Raw genomic sequence first — 27,303 nt, 5'->3', positions numbered from 1 at the left:
GCATGCACCTGTAGTCCCATCTACTTGGGAGGCTGAGGCAGGAGAATCTCATAAGCCCAGGAGGTGGAGTTTGTGGTGAGCCATGTTCACCCCACTGCACTCCAGCCTGGGGAATGGGAGTGAAGCCCTGTATAAAAAACAAAAAGAAAAAAAAACAGCCGGGCGTGGTGGCTCACACCTGTAATCCCAGAATTTTGGGAGGCTGAAGTGGGCAGATCACGAGGTCAGGAGGTCGAGACCATCCTGGCTAACATGGTGAAACCCTGTCTCTACTAAAAATACAAAGAATTAGCCAGGCGTGGTGGCCGGCGCCCATAGTCCCAACTACTCGGGAGGCTCAGGCAGGAGAATGTCATGAACCCGAGAGGCAGAGCTTGCAGTGAGCCGAGATCATGCCACTGCACTCCCGCCTGGGCGACAGGGCAAGACTCTGTCTCAAAAAAAATAAAATTAAATTAAATTAAAATAAAAGGTAATAAAATTGATGTTGATTGCATTAAATTTTTATTACAAGTTTTTTTTTTTTTTTTTTGAGACGGAGTCTTGCTCTATCACCCAGGCTGGAGTGCAGTGGCGCGATCTCGGCTCACTGCAAGCTCTGCCTCCCGGGTTCATGCCATTCTCCTGCCTCAGCTTCCTGAGTAGCTGGGACTAGAGGTGCCCGCCACCACGCCCGGCTAATTTTTTGTATTTTTAGTAGAGACGGGGTTTCACCGTGTTAGCCAGGGTGGTCTCGACCTCCTGACCTTGCTATCCACCCACCTCAGCCTCCCAAAGTGCTGGGATTAGAGGCGTGAGCCACCACACCTGGCCTATTACAAATTTTAAAGGAAAAAATAGCAGAGGGCCCTATTAATTCAAAATTTAGTATTCTTAGAGTTCAGGAATTACTTGATATAATGAAGTGGCATTGTTTTTTGTTGATCTTGCTTCACCCCCACTTTAGATTTCATGGGCTTCAGGGGGGGTTTTGTTTTTTATTTTCTGGTTTATTTATTTCTTTTTGAGATGGAATCTCGCCCTGTTGCCCAGGCTGGAGTGCAGTGGCGTAATCTCGGCTCACTGCAACCTCCACCTCCCAGGTTCAAGCCATTCTCCTGTCTCAGCCTCCTGAGTAGCTGGGACTATAGGCGCCCACCACGACACCCAGCTAATTTTTGTATTTTTAGTAGAGATGGGGTTTCACCATGTTGGTCAGGCTGGCCTCGAACTCCTTACCTCAGGTGCTCCACCTGCCTCAGCCTCCCAAAGTGCTGGGATTACAGGCGTGAGCCATCGGGCCCAGACTTGTTTTTGTTTTTTTAATGAGAGCTAAGATGTAAGCTACCCTGGAAAATGAATCTTTCTGGGACCCTGGAGCTGAGTATATTCTCTTCATAGACTATCAAATAATTCATAATCTAGTAAAGGAGATGAGGAAAGCATATGACCAAAATACAAGATAAAATGTGATAAATGCCAGAAGAAAGGCGCAGAAAAAAAGGTATGATTTTTGGATGAAGATATCTTGTCTTCATTGAGGGGAATTAAGGGACACTTCGTGAAGGAGACTTTTTTGTTTCTTAGCTTGTTTCAAGGGAGTTGGTTTTCAAGTCCGGCTTTAAGTACCAGTCTCAATTAGGTATCATCTAATTCATATATATATATATATATTTTGTTTGTTTGTTTGTTTGTTTTTTGAGACAGAGTCTTGCTCTGTGGCCCAGGCTGGGGTGCAGTGGCACGATCTCAACTCACTGCAACCTCCGCCTCCCGGATTCAAGCCATTCTCCTGCCTCAGCCTCCCAAGTAGCAGGGATTACAGGTGCATGGCACCATGCCTGGCTAATTTTTAGTAGAGACGGGGTTTAGTGTTTTTAGTAGAGATGGGGTTTCATCATGTTGTCCAGGATGGTCTTGATCTCCTGACCTCGTGATCTGCCTGCCTCAGCCTCCCTGCCTTCGCCCAGGCTGGAGTGCAGTGGCACAATCTCAGCTCACTGTAACCTCCACCTCCCGGGTTCAAGTGGTTCTTGTGCCTCCGCCTCCCAAGTAGGTGGGATTACAGGTGCGTGCCACCATGCCTGGCTAATTTTTGTGCTTTCAGTAGAGACGGGGTTTCGCCATGTTGTCCAGGCTGGTCTCAAACTTCTGGGCTCAAGTGATCCACCCGTCTCCATGTCCCAAAGTGCTGGGATTACAGGCATGAGCCACCACACCTGGCCAGCGCCCTGTTTTAAACACAGTGTCCACAATTTCTCTGACTATGTACAACCAAAAGCCAGTACATCTGTTACATGAATAGAACACAAACAATTGGCCGGGAGCAGTGGCTCAGGCCTGTAATCCCAGCACTTTGAGAGGCCGAGGCAGGTGGATCACGAGGTCAGGAGTTCAAGACCAGCCTGGACAACATGGTGAAAACCCATCTCTACTAAAAATACAACAAAATTATCCAGGCGTGGTGGTGGGTGTCTGTAATCCCAGCTACTCGGGAGGCTGAGGCAGAGAATTGCTTGAACCCGGGAGGTAGAGGTTGCAGTGAGCCAAGATCGCGCCACTGCACTCCAGCCTGGCCGACAGAACAAGCCTCCATCTCAAAAAAAAAAAAAAAAGGAAATTACCAATGCCTTTCAAGGCTTCCATGGGTCCCCTCACCCCCAAGTCTCCCCAGAGGGAACCACTATCTGGAATTTTATTTTATCCCCTTGTTTTTCTTTGAACTTTTCTTCCAGTTTAACCATATATGTATATATTCTGAAATACTGTAGTTGAGCCTGCCTGGTTTTGCCTTTATAAAAACATACCAAATTTAAGTCTAAATAAACATATTATATAAGTTTATCTAGATGGGTCTTACTACATATTGTTTTGCAACTTGTTTTGTTCCCTTAACATTTTGTTTATGGGTTATGTATGGCAGTAGTACATTCATTTTCACTGCTGTAGACTGTTTTCTTTGTGTTTTTGTTTTGTTTTGTTTTGTTTTTGTTTTTGTTTTTAATAGATGGAGTCTCACTCTGTTGCTCAGGCTGGAGTGCAGTGGTGCAATCATGACTCACTGCAACTTCCGCCTGCTGGGTTCAAACAATTCTCCCACCTCAGCCTCCTAAGTAGCTGGGACTACAGGCATGCGCCACCATCCCTGGCTAATTTTTGTCTTTTTAGTAGAGACAGGGTTTTACCATGTTGGTCAGGCTGGTCTCAAACTCCTAACCTCAGGTGATCCGCCTTCCTCGGCCTCCCAAAGTGCTGGGATTACAGGCATGAGCCACCGTGCCTGGTCATATTTTCTTTATGGGAAAATACCCATGTTGGTGGCTCCTTGGGTGGGTTTCAGTATATTACTATTACAACACAGCATGGCTTCATAATTTGTGAACAGTTTTTCTAGACCAGGGTTCCTGATTCATAGGGTCTGCATATCTTCAGTTTTACTAGATGATGCCAAGTAATTGTTTCCATTTTTGCCAGTCTGGTGACTTTAAAAGAGTTTTTCATTGTGGAGTATATGTGTATGTGGCTTTACTTTATTTCCCAGTTTTCATTTTGAGAAAATTTTAAAACTACAGATCAGGTGCAGGACTAGTACAATGAATATACCTTTCACTTAGATTCACTAACATTTGCTACATTTGCATAATCTGTTTTTTCACCTATGCATGGTGTTAATACACACGAGTATATTTTATTTTCCTGAACCATTTGAGAATTAATTGTAGATATCATTGCATTTTCCATTTGTATCTAATTCAGCATGTATTTCCAAAGAACGTGGACATTCATTTATATAATCACAATACCGTTATTGTACTCAGGAAAGTTGACACTTCATTATTTACACAAATGTTATATAATATATAGCCCATGTTCAAATTTCCCTAGTTGCCCCAATAATGTACTTGCCTTAAACAACTCTTGATTTTTTTTTTTTTTTTTTTTTTTTTTTTGAGATAGAGTGTCACTCTGTCGCCCAGGCTGGAGTGCAGTGGCATGATGTCGGCTCACTGCAACCTCTGCCTCCTGGGTTCAAGCAATTCTGCCTCAGCCTCGAGAGTAGGTGGGACCGCAGGCGCACACCACTGTACCTGGCTAATTTTTGTATTTTTAGTAGAGACAGGGTTTCACCATATTGGTCAGGTGGTCTCAAACTCCTGACCTCAGGCAATCCACCTGCCTCAGCTTCTCAAAGTGCTGGGATTACAGGCGTGAGCCACCATGCCCGGCCTATTTTTTTTTTCTTTCTTTCTTTTTCTTTCTTTCTTTTTAAGTCTCTCTTCATCTACAGGCTCCCCTTCCATATTTTGGAGTTGACTTCCTTACAGTTTATCTGTTAAAACAATCTGGCACATTTCACCTATGGAGTTTCTAACAGTTTGGGTTTTGCACACGTTTATGCTGTAGTTTAACGTGTTCTCTGTACTTGCTGCACATTGGCAGCTGGATCCACAGGCTACTTGATCCAGATCCTGTTTGATTCTTTTGGCAAGGCTCTAGATCCACATAGGCACATATGTCTGGTTTTTGCTTTGTTTTTTATTTGTTTTAGCAGCTGGTTTTTTATTTGTTTTAGCAGCTGTGGATGCTCAATGCCTAGACCCATTGAATCTTTGGGGGATAGAAATGGTGATACTGGCCGGGTGCAGTGGCTCACACCTGTAATCCCAACACTTTGGGAGGCTGAGGAGGGTAGATCACTTGAAATCAGGAGTTAAAGACCAGTCTGGCCAACATGGTGAAACCCCAGCTCTACTAAAAATACAAAAAAAATTAGCCGCACATGGATCACGAGGTCAGGAGATTGAGACCATTCTGGCTAACACAGTGAAATCCTGTCTCTACTAAAAATGCAAAAAATTAGCCAGGCGTGGTGGTAGGCACCTGTAGTCCCAGGTACTCGGGAGGCTGAGGCAGGAGAATGGTGTGAACCCAGGAGGCGGAGCTTGCAGTGAGCTGAGATCGTACCACTGCACTCCAGCCTGGGGGACAGAGCAAGACTCCATCTCAAAAAAAAAAAAAAAAAAATTAGCCACACATGGTGGCACGTGCCTGTAGTCCCAGCTACTCAGGAGACTGAGTCAGGAGAATTGCTTGAAGCTGCGAGGCAGAGGTGGCAGTGAGCCAAGATCGTGCCACCACACTCCAGCCTGGGTGACAGAACAAGACTGTCTCAAAAAAAAGAAAATGGTGATATTTTACTTCTGTTGTTTCATTTTTTCATATTAGCTGAAATATTTTGATAAAGAACCCCTTATCTACTAGTTACCCGGTTATAGTTTATATAGGAAAAACAAGATAATTACTTGATTTTTTTTCTCTTATTTATCCAGTTTCAAAATAATGAATTCATTCCCTTTCCTCAGAAGATCACCTGTTAGTTTTTCCTTAAAAATATCGGCCAAGTGCGGTGGCTCATGCCTGTAATCCCAGCACTTTGGCAGGCCAAGGTGGGCGGATCACCTGAGGTCAGGAGTTCAAGACCAGCCTGGCCAACATGGTAAAACCCCATCTCTACTAAAAATAAAAAATTAGCCAGGTGTGGTGGCACGCACCTGTAGTCCCAGCTACTCGGGAGGCTAAGGCTGGAGAATCACTTGAACCTGGGAGGTGGAGGTTGCAGTGAGCCAAGATCGCGTCACTGAACTCCAGCCTGGGTGACAGAGGGAGATTTTGTCTCAAAAAAATAGGGCCAGACACGGTGGCTCACGCCTGTAATCCCAGCACTTTGAGGGGCCGAAGCAGGCAGATCACAAGGTCAGGAGATCAAGACCATCCTGACTAACACGGTGAAACCCTGTCTCTATTAAAAATATAAAAACATTAGCCAGGCGTGGTGGCATGCACCTGTAGTCCCAGCTACTCGGGAGGCTGAGGCAGGAGAATGGCGTGAATTCTCCTGCCTCAGCCTCCCGAGTAGCTGGGACTACAGGCGCCCGCCACCATGCCTGGCTAATTTTTTTGTATTTTTAGTAGAGTCGGGGTTTCACCGTGTTAGCCAGGATGATCTCGATCTCCTGACCTCGTGATCTGCCTGCCTCAGCCTCCCAAAGTGCTGGGATTACAGGCGTGAGCCACCATGCCTGGCTGAGACTGTTTCTTAAAATAATAAATAAATTAAAAATCATTATGGGTTTATAGATTTAAACATATTTGATAGTTTTGAATGCTTTGTAATTCTTGGTCTTATTCAAGTTCAAACTGTCCCATTTTGTTAGTGGAAGTTGGCTCTGAGTCCTCTTGACGTGACCCAAGTAGTCTGGATAGTTACCTCACTATCTAGCATGTGAAGATGTTCCCAGAATTTCACATCGTGGTTTTCATTTACATTGCCCTGATTACTAATGAGGTTGAGCATTTTTTCACAGGTTTATTGACTTCTTCTTGAAATGCCTGTTCATGTCTTTTGGCCACTTTTTGTATGGGTCATTTGTCCCTTATTGATTTATAAGGGTTCTTTATTTTTTTTCCTAGATATTAATAGTTTCGGCCAGATGTTTGTAGATGTCTTTTCTCAATATGACTTGTCTTTTCAGTTTTGGTGTCTCGATGATCAGAAGTTCTTCTTGTTGATTTATTGACCGTTTTCCATTATGGTTTTCACTCTTTGACTCTAGGAGCTTAATAAAAGCATGAAATATTTATTGATTGTCCATTGCTAATGTGAAACCCTTTCAGAATAGTCCTAACCCAAGGTCTCAGTATCAGAGATGAAGGCCAGTTGTACGTGTCAGTCCTCAGGGTCACAGATGGCTCTTTACAGTTATCTTTTTTTTTTTTTTTTTTTGAGACGGAGTCTTGCTTTATAGCCCAGGGTGAAGTGCAGTGATACAGTGGTGTGATCTCGTTTACTGCACCCTTCACCTCCTGGGTTCAAGCAATTCTCCTACCTCAGCCTCCCGAGTAGCTGGGATTATAGGCATGCACCACCACACCCGGCTAATTTTTGTATTTTTAGTAGAGACGGGGTTTCACCATCTTGGCCAGGCTGGTCCTGGGCTCCTGACCTTAAGTGATCCACCCACCTCAGCCTCCCGAAGTGTTGGGACTACAGGCGTGAGCCACTGCACCCGACTAGAGTTGTCTTTTTTTTTTTGAGATGGAGTCTCGCTCTATCACCTGGGCTAGAGTGCAATGGCACCATCTTGGTTCACTGCAACCTCCGCCTTCTGGGTTCAAGCGATTCTTCCGCCTCAGCCTTCCAAGTTGCTGGGATTCCAGGCATTCACTGTTACACCTGGCTAATTTTTTTGTGTGCTTCTAGTGGAGACGGGGTTTTGCCATGTTGGCCAGGCTGGTCTCAAACTCCTGGCCTCAGGTGATCCCCCTGCCTCGGCCTCAAAGGGGATTACAGGTGTGAGCCACCGCACCCAGCCTAGAGTTGTCTTATATATAATTAGCTAAACACAGCAGTATGTCTCAATAAATATCATATTTTAGTTTTTCACTATCTTTTTTTTTTAATGCAACAAATTACTATCACAGAATTGTAGAATGACTGTTAAAGGCCAACACTAATTATTTAAAGGGCAGAAAATTAATAAAGAAGCATAAACCTGTTACCAACATGAAAACTGAGCAGAACTTCTTTTTTTTTTTTTTTTTTTTTTTGAGACGGAGTCTGGCTCTGTCGCCCAGGCTGGAGTGCAGTGGCCGGATCTCAGCTCACTACAAGCTCCACCTCCCGGGTTTACGCCATTCTCCTGCCTCAGCCTCCCGAGTAGCTGGGACTACAGGCGCCTGCCACCTCACCCGGCTAGTTTTTTGTACTTTTTAGTAGAGACGGGGTTTCACTGTGTTAGCCAGGATGGTCTCGATCTCCTGACCTCGTGATCCGCCCGTCTCGGCCTCCCAAAGTGCTGGGATTACAGGCTTGAGCCACCGCGCCTGGCCATGAAAACTGAGCAGAACTTCTAAAGCTGAGCTGTTAATAGTTTTATTCAGGCCCTTGCTGGCTCAGCAGGAAAATGAAAGGGAAGCAGCAACCACCACCCTGAGTAAACATGCACTGCTTTTTCTTCCTCCATTAGAAATTCCTCGGCTCTCTAAACACAGCAAAGTTTGGCTGAAAGTAAGTCATGTGGTTTTAAAATGTTCATCTTTGAAGTAAGCTAGTCACAGAAGGACAAATGCTGCATGATTCTACTTGTATCAGGTATCTAAAATAGTCAAACTCATAGAGGCAGAGAATAGAATGGCAATTGCCAGGGATTGGGGGAGGGAGAAATAGGGAGTTGGTAATCAACAAAGTTTTAGTCAAGCAAGGAGAATAAGTTCTAGAGACCCCTTGCACAACATCGTGCCTATAGGTAACAGTGCTGTATTGTACGCTTAAAAATCTGCCAAGAGGGCAGATGTCATGTTAAGTATTCTTACCACTGTATTTTTTTTAAAATGACAGCTTGATGGGTTTTCCACAAAGTTATGAATTTGTGTTCTTTGTAATTTTTTGCTGTCTAAAATTCTAAGAACTACAGGTATTAGGAAATGATTTTGAAATGATTTTTTCTTTCTTTTTAGAAAACACCGTTATTTAGCAAAACGAAAAGTTAGAAATCCTGAGTAATAATTGTCATCTCTTCCTTAGAAAGGAATGCACTACTGGTATCAGTGGGCAGGATACAGCGTTGTCCAGTGGACTGAGGAGCAAGAGCACCAGACTCCTACCCCACCATTGCCTCTAACTAGCCCTGAAACCTTGGGAAGTTACTCCAGCACTGTGGGAACTGGCATAGTCCCTCCTGGAGCTGTTTTGAGGATTAAGTAAGGTTATCTGTGTGAGGAACATATGCAATGGATGGACTCTAGCCACATGATAGTCATTAACCACCACTCATGTGATACTGCACATTTTCGCTTCTGCCTGAGAAGATAATGTCCACTAATAGAAAATGGAACCATACCCTGTAGTCAGGAGTTCTTATGTCATTGTTTTAGTTTTCCATTGGTGCCAAAATAAATGACTGCAAATTTACAGGCTGAAAGTAATGCAAATGATTATCTTAGTTCTGTAGGTCAGAAGTTCAATTCTAAATCAAGGTATCAGCAGGGTTGCGTTCCTTTCTTGAGGCCCTAGGGGAGAATTTCTTTCCTGATCATTTAGATTGTTGACAGAACTCAGTTCCTCGAGGTTGTAGGACCAAGGTCTGTTTTGCTGGCTGAGGGCTGTTTCCAGCTTCCTTCCTCTATTGTCAAAGCCTGCAGCAAGTCCTTTGCAGGTCCCCCCTCTGACCCCTTCTTCTGCCTCCCTCTTAGACTACAGGCACTCATATGCTTGAATCAGGCCCACCCAGATAATCCAAGATCATCTCACTATTTTAAGGGCAACTGATTAGTAAACTTAATTCCAATGCAACCTTAATTTCCTTTTGCCGTGTAAGGTAACAGTCACAGGTTCCAGAAATAGAAGACATCTTTGAGGGGCCATTATTCTGCCTACTCATCCAGTAAACTAGAATTTTGTTGGGATCTTTAACAGGCCATTTATCCTTACCTTTTATTTTCTTCATCCAAAAAATAAAGTGGCCGGGCGCGGTGGCTCAAGCCTGTAATCCCAGCACTTTGGGAGGCCAAGACGAGCGGATCACGAGGTCAGGAGATCGAGACCATCCTGGCTAACCCGGTGAAACCCCGTCTCTACTAAAAAATACAAAAAACTAGCCGGGCGAGGTGGCGGGCGCCTGTAGTCCCAGCTACTCGGGAGGCTGAGGCAGGAGAATGGCGTAAACCTGGGAGGCGGAGCTTGCAGTGAGCTGAGATCCGGCCACTGCACTCCAGCCTGGGCAACAGAGCCAGACTCCGTCTCAAAAAAAAATAAATAAATAAAAAATAAAGTGGCCTACCATATAGGATAGATAATGTTTATTGAGCACTTACTTGCTGTGAGCTTGGCCCTTTGCGCTAAGCTCTTTGCTCAGGAAGAGTCTTTGAGGTGGGTTCTATTATCCCCATTTATAAGTGAGGAAACTGCATTTTGGAGAAGTTAAGTAATTGTTGAAAATAATTCAACTGGTGAGGGAGTCAGACATTTCAGTAGGCTGCTGTACCTCAAAGGTTTGGCTGGCAATCAGCCTTCACATGGCAGGCATACTAATTAGAAATCAGTGTCTTGATTTTCTTAAAAAGTTTCAGTTTTGCTAGCAGAAATTGTCATTTGTGGCCAGGCACGGTGGCTCACGCTTGTAATCCCAGCGCTTTGTAGGCTGAGGCAGGCGAATCACCTGTGGTCGGGAGCTCGAGACCAGCCTGGCCAACATGGTGAAACCCTGTCTCCACTAAAACTATAATAATTAGCTGGGTGTAGTAGTGCGCGCCTGTAATCCCAGCTACTCGGGAGGCTGAGGTAGGAGAATCGTTTGAACCCAGGAGGTGGAGGTTACATGAGCTGAGATTGCACCACTGCACTCCATCCTGGGTGACAGAGGGAAACTCTGTCTCAAAAGAAAAAAAATTGTCATTTGTGTTCATGGACGTGGTAAGAAAATAAAAACTGAAATCAGATATGTATTAAAATGGTTAAGTTACAAAATATTCTAGATAAAACTGTTTCTCTGTCTGAAAATGCAAAAAAAAATTGATTTCTGGGTTGTGCTAAATCACGAACTGTTTTTTGAAGTCAGAATGTTGTTTTGTCTGAGATCATGGAGTTCTGTGTCAAGAGAGATCTGATTTGTAATAGGGTGGTGGAGGGGCTCAATGTTTTTTTAATGAGATATTGGACTGTGATGTTTTGTTATACTATAAGTGATATGTAACCAAACAAGGAAATTTTCCTAGCAACAAAGTTGTTTTCCCGAATCAGAAGAATGCTTTTGTGTGCTCATTTTCTTATTGTCCAAAAGATAAAAAAGCTTGTGAATTTAGCATCTTATTTTTTTTTTGAGATTGAGGTACTGGCGAGTATAGATAGTAGAATATATAAGATTATCATTGGAAGTATTTGGCAAGCAGTATGCTAATTCAGACCTAAACTATATTTAGGTAGAGAACTACCTTGTTTTTTTGTTTGTTTGTTTTTGAGATGGAGTTTCGCTCTTGTTGCCCAGGCTGGAGTGCAGTGGCGCGATCTCGGCTCACTGCAACCTCCGCCTCCTGGGTTCGAGCGATTCTCTTGCCTCAGCCTCCCGAGTAGCTGGGATTACAGGCATGTGCCACCATGCCCTGCTAATTTTGTATTTTTAGTAGAGTTGGAGTTTCTCCCTGTTGTTCAGGCTGGTCTCGAACTCCCAACCTGAGGTAATCCGCCCACCTCGGCCTCCCAAAGTGCTGGGATTACAGGTGTGAGTCACTGCGCCCTGCTGAGAACCACCTTGTTTTTATGCCAGACCCAATTGTTGGACATGATTATCTCGCTGGCTCTCATAAGCCTTTTTTTCTCTCTTCTTGTTCTTCATTAATCTGGTGAGGGACCCAGACATTTCAGTAGGCTGGTGTACCTCAAAGGTTTGGCTGGCAATCAGCCTTCACATAGCAGTCATACTAATTAGAAATCAGTGTTTTGATTTTTTTAAAGTTTTAATTTTGCTAACAGAAAGTGTTATTCGTGTTCATGAACGTGTTAAGAAAATAGAAACCCAAACTTTTTTACAGTCATCAGATCTCTAAGTTCTACCGCATTCCATTTGTTTGTTTTGAGACAGGGTCCCACTCTGTTGCCCAAGCTGTAGTGCAGTGGTGCAGTTACAACTTGCTGCAGCCTCAAATTCCTTGGCTTAAATGATCCTCCCACCTCAGCCTCCTGAGTAGCTGGGACCACAAGCATGTGTCATCCCACCTGGCTAATTTTTGTATTTTTTTGTAGAGACAGGATTTCAGCACGTTGCCCAGGCTGATCTTGAACTCCTGGGCTCAAGTAATCCACTTGCCTCGGCCTCCTGAAGTGCTGGGATTACAGATGTGAGCCACTGCCCCTGGCTTTCGATTTGTTTATGCAACAAATATTTGAATAGTATGTGCTAGGAGGCCCTAGGGATAGTGTGCCCTCATGAAGCTTACAGATTAATGAAGGACTCAAACATGAAAGAAATAATGATACAATCAGGAAGTACATGAGTGCTATGAAAGGGAATGGAAGATTCTGCAAAATTGAAGGACAGGGTACAAAGAAAGCCTCGATGTAAAGGATGAATAACATTTAGCTAGGCAAAAATTGGGATTGACTGGTCTTGGTCAAGGGGTATATTTTGCAAAAGTCTTGTCCCAATAGGGAGTTTGGCAATTTCAAGCAACAGCAAAAAGGCCTCTGGGGTGTAGGTGGGTGTGTGTTCACATATGGGTATGTGTGTTCGCTTGTGTGCATGCATGTGAGGAGGCGGGGTGGGGAGTGGCTCTGGAGGAGGAGAAGGGCGCAGATTCTCAGTCCTGTAGCACTCCTGTTCAGAACGTCAGGTAGAGCTGAGAATTGTCTGTTGATCATTGGTCCACCAAGCAGTTCGTATGGCCTTGTTTCCCAGAACTCCATAATCAAGCGGATGTGGTAACCATATACTTTATCATCAAAACCAGGATATTCATTTTTTTTTATTTTTATTTTTTTATTTATTTATTTATTTTTTTTTTTTTGAGAAGGAGTCTTGCTCTGTCACCCAGGCTGGAGTGCAGTGGCCAGATCTCAGCTCACTGCAAACTCCGCCTCCCGGGTTTACGCCATTCTCCTGCCTCAGCCTCCCAAGTAGCTGGGACTACAGGCACCCGCCACCTCGCCCGGCTAGTTTTTTGTATTTTTTAGTAGAGACGGGGTTTCACCGTGTTAGCCAGGATGGTCTCGATCTCCTGACCTCGTGATCCGCCCGTCTCGGCCTCCCAAAGTGCTGGGATTACAGGCTTGAGCCACCGCGCCCGGCCTCATTTTTTTTTAAACTTTTTTTTTTTTTTTTAATATTGCCCAAGCTGGTCTTGAACTCCTAGGCTCAATGGATCCTCCCACCTTGGCCTCCCAAAGTGCTGGGATTACAGGCGTGAGCCAACACACCCAGCAAACCGGGATACTCTTGAGAGTGAAAGGGGACACTATTAATTATGCTGGGACAACGGGTATAAAACAGTACTTATAGACCAGTTCTCAGCCACTCCAGGGAGCCCCAAAGTTGCCTAGAAACCGTGCTCTGAAATGACAGGGTTAGTCATGTGCTCCTGCTTTGTCACCTTTTCCCCTTCCTTCACCCATTAATAACTGAAAGAGGGGCACCAGGAGAAACTGCTCCAAGTCTATACAACAGAATCATAGCCCTGTAGGCCACCCAGCTGCAGCCTCCTGTTTTTCACACTGCCATCTGATCTCTATTAATGTGTTTTGAGAATTAAAGTCTAAAAAACATATAGAAAAGAAAGTAAGGCCTTAAAAGTTTAGCACGTGAACTTTTCCCACTACAAGCTTTTCTTACACTGCTTCTTATGGATTACATGACCTAATTATATGTTCCCGGATGGCCACTAGGCAGAATGGGTGTGGTCTAACTTCTTTCACAGTAAACATGTTTTGTGGATTGGCTTCTATGGTGGATAATGGTGAATAATGCATGGAGTAAATACCTACAGGAAGCCTTCCCGTAGGTGTAAAACCTTTATTTCGGGAAATAAAATAGGACGATATATTGATTTTTTTTAAATAGAATCAACTGTTTGGCTGAATCTGCATAATGAGGATTAATGGCGCTTTATTTCCTGCTCTCTCTGCCCAAGTCATTCTACAGCAGGGCCCTCAGAGAGCCCTAGTAACTTCTTCAATTTACTGAGAGATGGATCACTTTGCAATATAATAATATTTAATGGTCGGCAACTGCGAGAATGTGGAATCTCATTGTCCTCCTCAGCCTTTCTTCAACAACCCCCCAAGTCCTCAATAAAATAGTTTGACCCTGTCCCGCCTAATAATTTTTAATGTTCATGTTCAGCCAAATACTCAGGACACTAAGGAGTTGCACTGTTTCTTTTCAAACTGCATTCAAGCTCTTTCTTTTGTTTTAAAAGCCAGGAAATGTGAAGAATTCACCTGGAACTAAGTAGAAAGCTCATTGCTCTGCCATCTTAATCAGGTAAAGAACAAGAAATCTCTGTGATTGTTTTCAGCATTGTAGTGCCAGCTGAAATGAGTTGTGTTTAATTAATTTCATTTAATTGTAACAGTTTCAACTTGATGTGAAAACATAAGGGTCATATTTTCTTCCATCTTTAATTTCTGGGCTTAAATGCTGTGACTTATATATTTGGGTTTGTTCCACTGATGTTACCTGGGTTTTTTAGACAAGCTAGAATCAGACAGTTGGGATTTGTCTACAAATGTATTTCAAACAGTTGGAAAGTGTCATTATTCCTTAGGTTTATTTTTTTCAAACAACACTTTATTATAGTAAGTACACTTGTATTTATCTAATACTCAGTGTACACTGGAATGCATGACAGTTACACAGAGGCTCAAAACAGTAGTTATATTGTTTGTGTATATATGAAAAATTGTGTAATAACACTTGTGATTTCCTGGTAATTAGAAGACTATAATTGAAATTGGAAACAACCTAGATATTCAACTATAGGAAAATGGCTTAATTATGGTATATCCATAAAGTGGAATATTATTATTCTGTTTCTACAGTATTTAATTGCATGGGAACATGTGCACAATTATTGTTAAATGAAAAAAGGTAGTGTGATATGTTTATAGAGGGGATGAAGCCAGGAGATACAACAGAAAGTGTATATCTTTCAGTGGTATGATGATTTTTATATTTTTTCTTCTTTATAACTTTCTGTATTTTAAAAATTTTCTGCAATGAATATGTGTTTTATAATCAGAAAGTTTTTTGAAAATTGGTGTTACATTTATTGTAAATCATGGCCCCTACTTAAAATTTAGGAAAACCCTGAGTTTGAACGTTTTTTTCTTCAAGCTTTCTTTATATTTTTGGAGACCCAAAGAGTCACATAAACTGAGAATTTGAAAGTGGTTATCTGGCCCAACCCCCAGCCTCAAACAGACTCCCCTGAAGCCCTGTATGTTCCTCCTTTTACACCAGCACTGATGGGAAACTCACCCCATGGGGCAGCCATCCTGGGACAATTCTGATTTTTTGGAAGCTCTTTCTTCTGCTAAGCAAAAATATGTCTCCTTAGTGGCCACAGAAAACAAATCCAGTTCCTCTTTCACTGCATAGCCGTTCATACAGTAACCCAAAATCAGTAGGTTCTCAGATACAAACTATTACCCGGGGAGTTGGTAAAAGGCAAAGGCCACCCCAGAATCAGTATCTCTGGTGAATGCATGGGAATGCATATCTGCCAGTTATGCATGGGATGTGCCATTAGAAGGATGACTAGAGGGTGAGCAGCCACAGAGTGACACATGTCCTCTAGGGACTTGACTTTTAATATGGTTATATTTCTCTCATTTTTTTAAATCCTTGTCAGCCAGAATGGTTATATTTCTGTACAGGGACAATGAAAAAGACATAGAATAAAGGGAAATTAGGTAAGTATCCCTTTCAGTTTTCAAAGATACTCTGCGCCAGAGTTCAGCTTGCTGTAATACACAACCTTGATTTCATTCTTTATTGTTTTTAGAACTTCATTGGAGGAGGTATAGCTTTTAATTGTAAAAGTGATTCGTGTTGGTTGTAAAAAATGTTTTTAGCTAACTATTTTTAAAGCTTGTCTTATCCTTTATTCTTTTCTTTTCTTTTTTTTTTTTTTTTTTGAGATGGAGTTTCGCTCTTGTTGCCCAGGCTGGAGTGCGGTGGTGCAATCTCGCCCACTGCAGCCTCTGAGGCCTCCCAGGTTCTAGTGATTCTCCTGCCTCAGCCTCCCAAGTAGCTGGGATTACAGGCATGCACCACCATGCCCATCTAATTTTGTATTTTTAGTAGAGACAGGGTTTTACCATATTGGTCAGGCTGGTCTCGAACTCCTGACCTCAGGTGATCCGCCTGCCTCGGCCTCCCAAAGTGCTGGGATTACCAGTATGAGCCACCATGTCTGGCCACTTTATTCTTGTTTCCAGAGGTAATTTTTGTTAATAGTTTGGTGTATCATTCCAGACTTATAGATAGATAGATAGATAGATAGATAGATAGATAGATAGATAGATAGATAGATAGATAGATAGATGGGCCGGGTGCAGTGGCTCATACCTGTACTCCTAGCGCTTTGGGAGGCCGAGGTAGGTGATTACATGAGTCTGGCAGTTCAAGAACAGCCTGGGAAATATAGCGAAACCCTGTCTCTATAGAAAAATTAAAAAATTAGCTGAGTGTGATGACGAACACCTGTAGTCCCAGTTACTTGGAGGCTGAGGTGGGAGGATCACCTGAGCCTGGGAGAAACAGGTTGCAGTGAGCCATGATCACTCCACTGCACTCCAGCCTGGGCAACAGAGTGACACCCTGTCTCAAAAACAAATATATATGTATTTATTTATATTTAAAATGTATAAATTAGATAAATTTATTTGTATATTTATAATATTTTCATGCATACATGCATGTTTTCGTTTTTTTGACAAAATGGGATCATATTCCTCATATTGTTCTGCAAATTCACAGAAAACTTTCTTTTTACTGTTATTTATCTGGTGGGATGGGATCTTGCTGTATTACCAGGCTGGACTTCAACTCCTGGGTTTAAGTGATCCTCCCACTTCACCCTTCTGAGTAGCTGCACAGAAAACTTTCTGAAGGCATATAATTGTAATTTTATTATCGTACATAAATAAATTAGGCCGGGGCCAGGCGCGGTGGCTCACGCCTGTGGTCCCAGCACTTTGGGAAGCTGAGGCGGGTGGATCATGAGGTCAGGAGTTTGAGACCACCTGGCCAATATGGTGAAACCCTGTCTCTACTAAAAATACAAAAATTAGCCAGGCATGGTGGTGTGCGCCTGTAGTCCCAGCTACTCAGGAGGCTGAGGCAGGGGAATCGCTTGAACCCGGAAGGTGGAGGTTGCAGTGAGCCAAGATCACGCCACTGCACTCCAGCCTGGGTGACAGAGTGAGACTCCGTCTCAAAAAAAAAAAAAAAAAAAAGAAAAAGAGAAAAGAGAAATTAAGGCCGAGCATGGTGGCTCATACCTGTAGTTCAAACTACTCAGGAGGCTGCAGCAGGAGAATTGCTTGAACCTGGGAGGTAGAGGTCACATGAGCCAAGATCGTGCCACTGCACACTCCCAGCCTGGGCAACACAGAGAGACTCCGTCTTAAAAAAAAAAAAAAAAGAAAGAAATTAGCACTAATTCCTTAACATCATCTAATATCCAGTATCCAGTCAATGTACATATTTGCCTGGTTGTTTCATGAATAACTTTTTACAGTTGGTTCGTTTGAACCAGGATCCAAACAAGATCTGCCTGTTGTGTTTGGTAGGTCTCTTAAAACTGTAAAAGTTTCTGCTCCCTCATTGTCCCTTGCTATTCGTTTGTTGAAAAACCTGGCTTATTTGTCCTTTAGAATTTCCTGTGTTCTACAGGGATTGAGCTGGGAGGGGAAAAAAATAATTTCTCATGTTCTGGCTGTGGCTGAATGTATCCATTTAGTATCATTCTGTTTATCTCTTGGTTCCTTTCTTCTCTATATTTCCCATAAACTTGTAGTTGGATCCGAAGGCCTAATTGGACTTAGGTTCAATTTTTTTTTTTTGCTAAGAATGCCATAGACAGTACTATGTTAAGCTATGTTGAATGAATGAATGAACTTGTTTTATATAACATATCATGTAAATATTTCCCTGTCAGTACTTAATAGATCTGCCCATTCCTTCTCTAGTTGCTTAATGGTTTCCTAGTACGGACTACCATATCTACTTAATCCTTATCAACATAGGTTGTTTTCAGTTTGTAGTTTTTAACAACGCAATAAATCTATCAAATTCCTAGGGAAGACAAAAACAGATTAATAAACTGAGATAAAAAAATAAGCTAGTAGTTTACATGTTTAAGAATTTTTGGTTGTATATTAAAAAATCAAGTGAATAGTCACTGGCCTCTAAAATATTTAGAAATCTCTAATTGCACCAGGCATGGTGACTCACACTTGTAATTCCAGCACTTTGGGAGGCTGAGGCAGGCGGATCACCTCAGGTCAGGAGTTCGAGACCAGCCTGCCCCACCACAGCTCTACTAAAAATACAAAAAATTAGCCAGGCTTGGTGGCACATGTCTATAATCCCAGCTACTCAGGAGACTGAGACAGGGGAATCGCTTGAACCCAGGAGGTGGAGGTTGTGGTGAACCGAGATCACACCACTGCACTCCAGCCTGGGCAACAAGAGCGAAACTCCGTCTCAAAAAAAAAAAAAAAAGAAATCTCTAATTGCTGAGTATATTCATTACAAATTATGAAAAAAAGCCAGACGTGATGGCTCACGGCTGTAATCCCAGCACTTTGAGAAGCTGAGGCAGGCAGATCACTTGAGGTCAGGAGTTTGAGACCAGCCTGGCCAACATGGTAAACCCCTGTCTCTACCAAAAATATAAAAAATTAGCTGGGCGTGGTGGCGGGCACCTGTAATCCTAGCTACTCAGGAGGCTGAGGCAGGAGAATCGCTTGAACCCGGGAGGCAGAGGTTACAGTGAGCCAAGATCGCACCACTGCACTCCAGCTTGGGTGACAGAACAAGACTCCATCTCAAAAAAAAATTATGAAAAAAGCAATCTGGAGAAGACTCGGTTTGTCTTTGACATGTCTTTGAATATAAGTGTATTTTGTTCCAGAAAAGTATGATGAGGGTGATGTGAGGAAAATTACACATCAAACTGAGGGTGATGTAATCATGCTTTCCAGCAGATAGATGGAAATGTAGTTGTTTAATCTTCAGATGTGATGTGTACTGTGCCATTTAGACATTTATTTTTTTTTTATTCACCCATCCATTTGGCTAATTACGCTCAGATACACAGCCAGTTGAGGATCTGAATGTAGTATATGTACTGTTAATGGAACACAAAATCTTTTTTTTTTTTTTTTTTTCTTGAGACAGAGTTTTGCTCTGTCACCCAGGCTGGAGTGCAATGGCTCAATCTCAGTTCACTGTATCCTCTGCCTCCCGGGTTCAAGCAATTCTCCTGCCTCAGCCTTCCGAGTAGCTGGGATTACAGGCGCCCACCACCATGCCCGGCTAATTTTTTGTATTTTTAGTAGAGATGGGGTTTCACCATGTTAGCCAGGCTGGTCTCGAACTCCGGACCACAGATGATCCACCTGCCTCAGCCTCCTAAAGTGCTGGGATTACACATGTGAGCCACCACAGTTGGCCTTCTTTCTGATTCTTAGTTTAACTATCTGTAAAATGGGAATAATTACAGTTTTCTCTGGCTCATGTTTCTTATGGTTATATAATGGTGATGTAAATATTGTCTATGGTTTCTCTATTTATTTATTTATTTATTTTGAGACAGAGTTTCATCCTTGTCGCCCAGGCTGGAGTGCAATGGCATGCTCTCAGCTCACTACAGCCTCCGTCTCCTGGGTTCAAGCAATTCTCCTGCCTCAACCTCCTGAGTAGCTGGGATTACAGGCACCTGCCACCATGCCCAGCTAATTTTTTTGTATTTTTAGTAGAGATGGGCTTTCACCATGTTGGCCAGGCTGATCTCAAACTTCTGACCTCAGGTGATCGACCCGCCTCGGCTTCCCAAAGTGCTGGGATTACAGGCATTGGCCACCGCGCCCGGCCTGGTTTCTCTATTTAAGTCTGAAGAATTTTCATAATGCAAAATTTTTTCTGGCACAGTTTACTTATGTTTTTCTTTTCCTTCTTTTAGTTATAGGTAAACATTGGAAACTCCATAGAGTAAATCAGTATTTCTACAGAAAAATGGCAGAGAAGTCAGTATTGAATGTATTAAATTGGCTTTCTTCTTCAGGAAAAACTAGACCAGACCTCTGTTATCTTCTGTGATATCATCCTACAAGCAAACTAATCTGGAATCCCTTCACCTAGAGATAATGTACAAGCCTTAGAACTCCTCGTTCTCATGTTGCTATTTATGTACCTAATTAAAACCCAAGTTAAAAAAAAATTCCGATATCATTGAGTGACGGTCTAAGTGTATCTGGTGCCTGTGTGTATGGTGTGTGTATGCATGGTTTGTGTGTGTGGTGCATGTTTGTGTGTGTGTGTGGTATGGATGGTGTATGTGAGTTAGAGACAACAGGTAACTCTTCTTAGGGAAGTACCAGCTTGCAGCCTGCAGAGTCTGAGCCCCACAACACATAGTATAGAAGAGTAGCTCTGGAGTCCGAGAGATGCTTCAATAACCAGCACAAGGTCCAAAACTTGTAATACAGTTTCCCTGACAATGATTAAAGACATATAAAAGGAAACAGTAACAGTGACCCCTTATTGTGGCTGTCACCTCCTAGTTTGTACAGAACTTGCAATTCTTGAATGCCAGTGGGAGATTCAGAATGAAGAGGTCTCTGTCCTCTGCCAGTGGATGAATGGGGATGTGGTGTGTGTTTGGATTCTCTGTATGTGTATGGCTTGTATTTTCCTCCTCTGTGGCCCCTGAATGCACAGCTCATTGAACGCTGTAGTCCCACTGCAGGAGCCTCTTTTGACTTGTCAGCCAGCCAGTAAGGATGGCAGGGGAACAGAATGTCAAAGAGAATTTAGAATTTCCAGATTTCAATTAGATTTGGGAACTCTAAATCTTCCTTGTATACTTGTATCATCAATTGAATTCCTAATCGTTGACCTTCCAGAACTGATAGCAGTCAGTAAGATAGCAATACACAGATGGACATGCACATATTCGTGTTATATATATTTAAGAGAGCCAAAATGGCAGGAACAGTGGCAGCACTGTTACCAGATTAATGAGCTGAAGCAAATTTGTCCCTAGAATGATCTCCATAGTCACCCAGAAGTCTTTTATTTCCTTTATGCCAAAGTACTTTTGTGTTATTGTACCAATCACCCAAATATATGAAAGCCATGCCTATATCTCATTATAAATATGCTATTGTTCCAGGCTTTCTCCATTTGGCTTGGCCTCCCATGTCACCTCTGGAAAGTAGCGATTCCTTGAGTTTCTTCCTTGCAGTTGCCTGACCTAGAGAAGATTAAGAAGAAATGGCCTACACGTCAGCATGCTCAGGTCATTAATCAATAATTTGAGTGCCTCCTATCTAAGATATTACCTCCCTTTTTAAATTTTTTACTCAGTATTGAAACATTGCTTTAAAACATTTTAGGCCAGGTACGGTGACTCACGCCTGTAATCACCCGAGGTGGGTGAATCACTTAAGGCCGGGAGTTTGAGACCAGCCTGGATAACATGGTGAAACCCTGTCTCTACTAAAAATACAAAAATTAGCCAGGTGTGGTGGTGCACGCCTGTAGTCCCAGCTACTCGGGTGTCTGTGGCAGAAAAATTGCCTGAACCCAGGAGGCAGAGTTTGCAGTGAGCCAAGATCAATCCACGCACTCCAGCCTAGGCAACAGAGTGAGACTGTCTCAAAAAGAAAGAAAGAAGGCCAGGCGCAATGGCTCACGCCTGTAACTTTGGGAGACCAAGGCAGGCGGGTTGCTTGAAGTCAGGAGTTCAAGACCAGCCTGGCCAACATAGTGAAACCCTGTCTCTACTAAAAATACAAAAACTTGCTGGGCATGATAGCGGGTGCCTGTAATCCCAGCTACTCAGGAGGCTGAGGCACAAGAATAGCTTGAACCCAGGAGGAGGAGGTTGCATTGAGCCAAGATCACACCACTGCACTCTAGCCTGGACCACAGAGCAAGACCCTGTCTCAAAAAAAAAAAAAAAACTCAAAATGTAGGCAAAATGCCTGTGCTCACATATATAAATGGAAAAATATGACTTGCTCGAGGTTAAATAGCAAATCAATGGCAGGTAAAATTAGGTCATGCAGTGAATATTACTGATTTTTATTAGTCTAAACATATAATTCAGAATCCTTGAATTCAGAAAAAGTAATAGATAGGGGTTATATTTTCCTCATCTTATCTCTTTCTTTTTTTCCACCTGGGCTGGAGTGCAGTGGCATGCATGGTCACAGCTGCTGCAACCTTGACCTCCCAGGCTCAAGCAGTTCTCCTGCCTTAGTCTGCCGAGTAGCTGGGACTATAGGTGTGCACCCCCTCACCCAGCTAATCTTTTATTTTTTTGTAGAGATGAGGTTTTGTTATGTTGTCCAGGCTGGACCCGAACTCCCCAGCTCAAGTGATTTATCCACCTTGGCCTCCCAAAGTGCTGGGATTACGGACGTGAGCCACCGTGCCCGGCCACCTTGTCTTTTTTTTTTTTGAGATGGAGTTTTGCTCTGTTGCCCAGGCTGGAGTGCAGTGGCACGATCTCAGCTCACTGCAACCTCCGCCTCCCGGGTTCAAGCAGTTCTCCTGCCTCAGCCTCCTGAGTAGCTGGGATTACAGGTGCCTGCTACCACACCCGGCTAATTTTTGTATTTTTTAGTAGAGACGGAGTTTCACCACCTTGGCCAGGCTGGTCCTGAACTCCTACCTCAGCCTCCCAAAGTGCTGGGATTACAGGCGTGAGCCACCGCACCCGGCCTCCACCTTGTCTTATCTTAATGAATACACTTTGCACTCATCATTTTGGAAAGTCTTTTGTTTTGTTTTTTCTTTGAGGCAAGGTCTCACTTTCTTGCCCAGGCTGGAGTGGAGCGGCACGATCACAGCTCACTGCAGCCTTGACCTCCCTGGGTTCAGATGCCTCTCCCACCTTAACCTCCTGCGTAGCTGGGACCACAGGCACATGCCACCATGCCCCGCTAGTTTTTGTATTTTTTGTAGAGATAGGGATTGCCATGTTGCCCAGGCTGGTCTGGAATTCCTGAGCTCAGGTGATCCACCCACCTCAGCCTCCCAAAGTTCTGGGATTACAGGCGTGAGCCACTGTGCCCAGCCCAAGTTTCCACTTTTTAATTCAATGTACCAACCCAGTCTAATGCAGAAACCACTGTCAGGGAACTGGTAGTACATTTGTAGGACTAAACTCTCCTTATGGCTTGATTTTCATTTAAAGTAAGTATTGGAAATCATGTTTTCATTCACCAGTGGTTGAAAGAAACTTGCTTTAGGTTTTGGTTTTCACCCTGTAAACCTTCTCCTGTCTGATGTTTTGTTTCCCTTCTGATATGTTCAACTTTAAAGTCAGTACAGGTTGAGTATCCCTTATCCAAAATGCTTAGGACCAGAAATATTTTGGATTTTGGAATTTTTTTAGATTTTGGAATATTTGCATATACATAATGAGATATCTTGGGGATGGGACCCAAGTCTAAAACATGAAATTCATTTGTTTCATTTGTACCTTATACACTTAGGGTGAAGGTAGTTTTATAAAATATTTTTAATACTTTTGTGCACTAAACAAAGTTTTGAGTGTGTGTGTGTATATGTGTGTGTGTATGTGTGTGTGTGTGTGTGTGTATATATATATATATATATAGTTTTTGTTTTGTTTTTTAGACAGTCTCACTCTGTTGCCCAGGCTGGAGTAAAGTGGCATGCTCTTGGCTCACTGCAACCTCCACCTCCTGGGTTCAAGCAATTCTCGTGTCTCAGCTTCCCTAGTAGCTGGGATTAAAGGCATGTGCCACCACACCCAGCTAATTTTTTGTATTTTTAGTAGAGACAAAGTTTCAGTATATTCACTAGGCTGGTCTCAAACTCCTGGCCTCAAGTGATGGCCCGCCTCGGCCACCCAAAGGGCTGGAATTACAGGCGTGAGCTACCGCACCTGGTCAGTTTTCACTTTTTTTTTTTTTTTTTTTTGAGACATCGAGTCTCACTCTGTTGCCCAGGCTGGAGTGCAGTGGCGCAGTCTCGGCTCACTGCAAGCTCCGCCTCCCGGGTTCACGCCATTCTCCTGCCTCAGCCTCCCAAGTAGCTGGGACTACAGGCACCCGCCACCATGCCTGGCTAATTTTTTCTATTTTTAGTAGAGACGGGTTTCACCGTGTTAGCCAGGATGGTCTCGATCTCCTGACCTGGCGATCCGCCCGTCTCGGCCTCCCAAAGTGCTGGGATTACAGGTGTGAGCCACCGCGCCCGGCCAGTTTTCACTATATTTTAACTGTTACCTGTCACACAAGGTAAGATAACGGAATTTTCCACTTGTGGCATCATGTCTGTGTTCAAAAAACTTTGGATTTCAGAGTGTTTTGGATTTCAGATTTTCGTAGTAGGGATGCTCAACCTGTAATTAACCAACACATAACACTAAGGGTATACAGTTAGGTCAAACTCCAGATGTGACCAAAGTTCAGGCTTAATTATGTTTATGAAATTATAGCCAAGGAAATGCCTGGGTGGAAGAAAAGTTTGTTTTTATAAGCAGGTGTTTCACATTTCATTCACTTAGCAGTGCAGAATAAGTCATCTGTATTTCACATGTAGGGGCCTTTATCTTAACTGACTATAGAGTTTTGTTGCTGGACTTTAGCTGTGACTCTGGAAGACAGAAGAATAGCCAAGGAAGTAATTCTTTTTCCTGCCCACCTGCAACCTGTGAAATAGTCTTAAGACTCAGGCCAGGCGCAGTGGCTCAAGCCTGTAATCCCAGGGCTTAGGGAGGCCAAGGCAGGTGGATCACAAGGTCAGGAGTTCCAGATCAGCCTGGCCAATAAGGTGAAACCCCATCTCTACTAAAAATACAAAAATTAGGCATTGTGGTGCGTGCCTGTACTCCCAGCTACTCAGGAGGCTGAGGTAGAAGAATCGCTTGAACCCAGGAGGTGGAGGTTGCAGTGAGCCGAGATCGCGCCACTGCACTCCAGGGTGGGCGACAGAGCGAGACTCCGTCTCAAAAAAAAAAAAAAATAGTCTTAAGACTCAGTATCCCTATAGTCAGTCTGTAAATTCTCTCCCCTCAGGTATGCCTGGTGAGACTTGCTGTTCAATGCTGATTTGTTGATAGGTGTAGAGAACACATAGAAGAACAAGGGAAAGACAAAGAAGGAGAAAAATATAGAATTCAAAGACTGCTCTCCACACTCAGAAGTCATAGTGAGCCCTTCAAATGCTTAGATGACATAATACTGGGATTTTGTTAGGAGGAACCCCCAATTTGTGTATGGTCAGAGGATGATTTTTAAATGTTTTGTTTACTACAGAAAAAGCATCAGCTTTTTAATATCAGCTGTTTAATTTATCTCCCATATCCCTTCTAAATTATGAGAGAATGGCCTCCAGGTAATGGTATGTGTGAATACATACATAACTCACTCCTGAAACCCCAGGAAGACAGGAAGAAAGGGATTTTTATGTAGCATTCGCATGTAAGAAAAGGATGGCGGAGGAGTTCTGGGCAGCGCAGAGGGAGACTCTATCACTAAAAGAAAGAAAAAGGAAAACGGATGGAGAGAGGAGACAATGGGACTTGTTTTTCACAACAGACTCAGCAGAATTGTTTGAAACTCTGTACCCATGTAACATTGACAAAAATAAAAATAATGAAAATATTTAGAAGCGAATTCTACAAAAGGCAAGGAAGTTAGTATTAAAACCCTGTATTTGGCCAGGTGCGGTGGTTCAAGCCTGTAATCCCAGCATTTTGGGAGGCCTAAGCAGGCGGATCACTTGCAGTCAGGAGTTCAACATGGCGAAAACTCGTTTCTACTAAAAAATAAAAAAATTAGCTGGGCTAGTTTGTGGTGGGCGCCTGTAATCCCAGCTACTCAGGAGGCTGAGGCAGGAGAACTGCTTGAACCTGTGAGGCAGAGGTTGCAGTGAGCTGAGATCGCGCCACTGCACTCCAGCCTGGGCCACAGAGCGAGACTCCTTCTCAAAAAAAAAAAAAAAAAATATATATATATATATATATATATATAGTATTTATTTTGTAAACTTTGATTCTGTGTGTCCACTGGGACCCTTCCTGTAGTGAAGGCATATGATAGATTTCTCACCATTAAAAAAAAAAAATTTAGAAGGTTATAGGTGTCTTTGTGTCTGTGGCACTTTGTCAAAGCTCTGATTCAGCCAGGTGCAGTGGCTCATGCCTGTAATCTTAGCACTTTGGGAGGCCAAGATGGGAAGATTGCCTGAGCCCAGCAGTTTGAGACCAGCCTGGGCAACACAGTGAGACCCCCATCTCTATAAAAAATTAAAAATTAGCCGGGCTTAGTGACATGCGCCTATAGTACCAGCTACTCAGGAGGGTCACTTGAGCCCAGGAGATCGAGTCTGCAGTGAGCCATGATTGTGCCACTGCACTCCAGCCTGGGCGACAGTGAGACCCTGTCTCCAAGGGGAAGAAAAAAATGCCAGGCATGGTGGCTCATGCCTGTAATTCCAGCACTTTGGGAGGCTGAGATGAGTGGATCGCTTGAGCCAGGAGTTCAAGACAACTCCTGGGCAACATGGTGAAACTCTGTCTCTACAACAAATACAAAAATTAGCCAGTTGTGCTGATGTGTTCCTGTATTCCCAGCTACTCAGAAGGCGGAAGTGGGAGGATCACTTGAGCCCCAGAGGTCAAGGCTGTAGTGAGCTGTGATTGCACCACTGCACTCCAGCCTGGGTGACAATGAGACCCTGTCTCAAAAAAAGAAAAAAAAAGCTCTGATTCATTTTCTGAATCTTTTGTCAGGAATACAACCCTCAGTTCCAACATTGCTCAAGAGGGAAGCTGTAGCCTGTTGGTGGACCTGTTTCCCTGGATTGGAAGTTGTGTCATTTTATGAAGAAAAGCAGAGACCACTTAGTATATTGTTCCCCTTGCAGGTGCTCTTCAGAACTGGAAGCATCGTGCTCCTCGGATACACCGTGCTTCTTCATACACCCTACTTGTCTCCTGTTTGTACCTCCTCTCCTTTCCATACTTCCTCTCTATCTTACCAAACAAACATGGTATTGTTTTCCATTCCTCATGTTGTGTTACTGGCTCTTTTTTTTTTTTTTTTTTGAGACGGAGTCTCGCTGTGTTGCCCAGGCTGGAGTGCAGTGGCGCGATCTCGGCTCACTGCAAGCTCCGCCTCCCAGGTTCATGCCATTCTCCCACCTCAGCCTCCGAGTAGCTGGGACTACAGGTGCCCGCCACCAGGCCTGGCTAATTTTTTGTATTTTTAGTAGAGACGGGGTTTCACCCTGTTAGCCAGGATGGTCTCGATCTCCTGACCTCGTGATCCGCCCACCTCAGCCTCCCAAAGTGCTGGGATTACAGGCTTGAGCCACCGCGCCCGGCCTGTTACTGGCTCTTTGTGGTCCCGCTGACCTAAAGATGCTTAACTTACTACTAACAGTCTTCTTTGTGTGATTGCTGTTTTCCCCTTGGGACAGGTTCTGTTCTTGTTACTCATTTAAGTGCAGAATGGGAGATGCAGGAAAAGCTTGTACCCTTTCAAACCCTTTTAAACTTACT

The 27,303-nt window shown here is 43.4% G+C and overlaps 1 protein-coding gene across 4 annotated transcripts in view; it reads left to right on the top strand.

Annotated features, from left to right (window-relative positions):
• The window catches only part of APOO (apolipoprotein O), a 66,921-nt gene extending 46,944 nt beyond the window's left edge, over nucleotides 1-19,977 (top strand). Inside the window, exons 8-9 of one of the 4 annotated variants that reach the window (XM_030934394.1) lie at nucleotides 13,945-14,009; nucleotides 19,822-19,977. In XM_030934394.1, the coding sequence (XP_030790254.1) occupies nucleotides 13,945-13,980 (36 nt within the window). In that variant the 3' untranslated portion in view covers nucleotides 13,981-14,009; nucleotides 19,822-19,977. Of the gene's footprint in view, nucleotides 1-8,563; nucleotides 8,870-13,944; nucleotides 14,010-19,719 lie in introns of those variants that run through there. The other 3 variants (XM_030934392.1, XM_030934391.1, XM_030934390.1) reach the window with 3 other exon arrangements.
• The last annotated feature ends 7,326 nt before the right edge of the window (nucleotides 19,978-27,303 follow it).

Source organism: Rhinopithecus roxellana, chromosome 7 (assembly GCF_007565055.1).
Source record: "Rhinopithecus roxellana isolate Shanxi Qingling chromosome 7, ASM756505v1, whole genome shotgun sequence".
Lineage (NCBI taxonomy): Eukaryota > Metazoa > Chordata > Mammalia > Primates > Cercopithecidae > Rhinopithecus > Rhinopithecus roxellana.
Note: the sequence above shows the minus strand (reverse complement) of the source record. Positions and strands in the feature narration are given on the sequence as shown.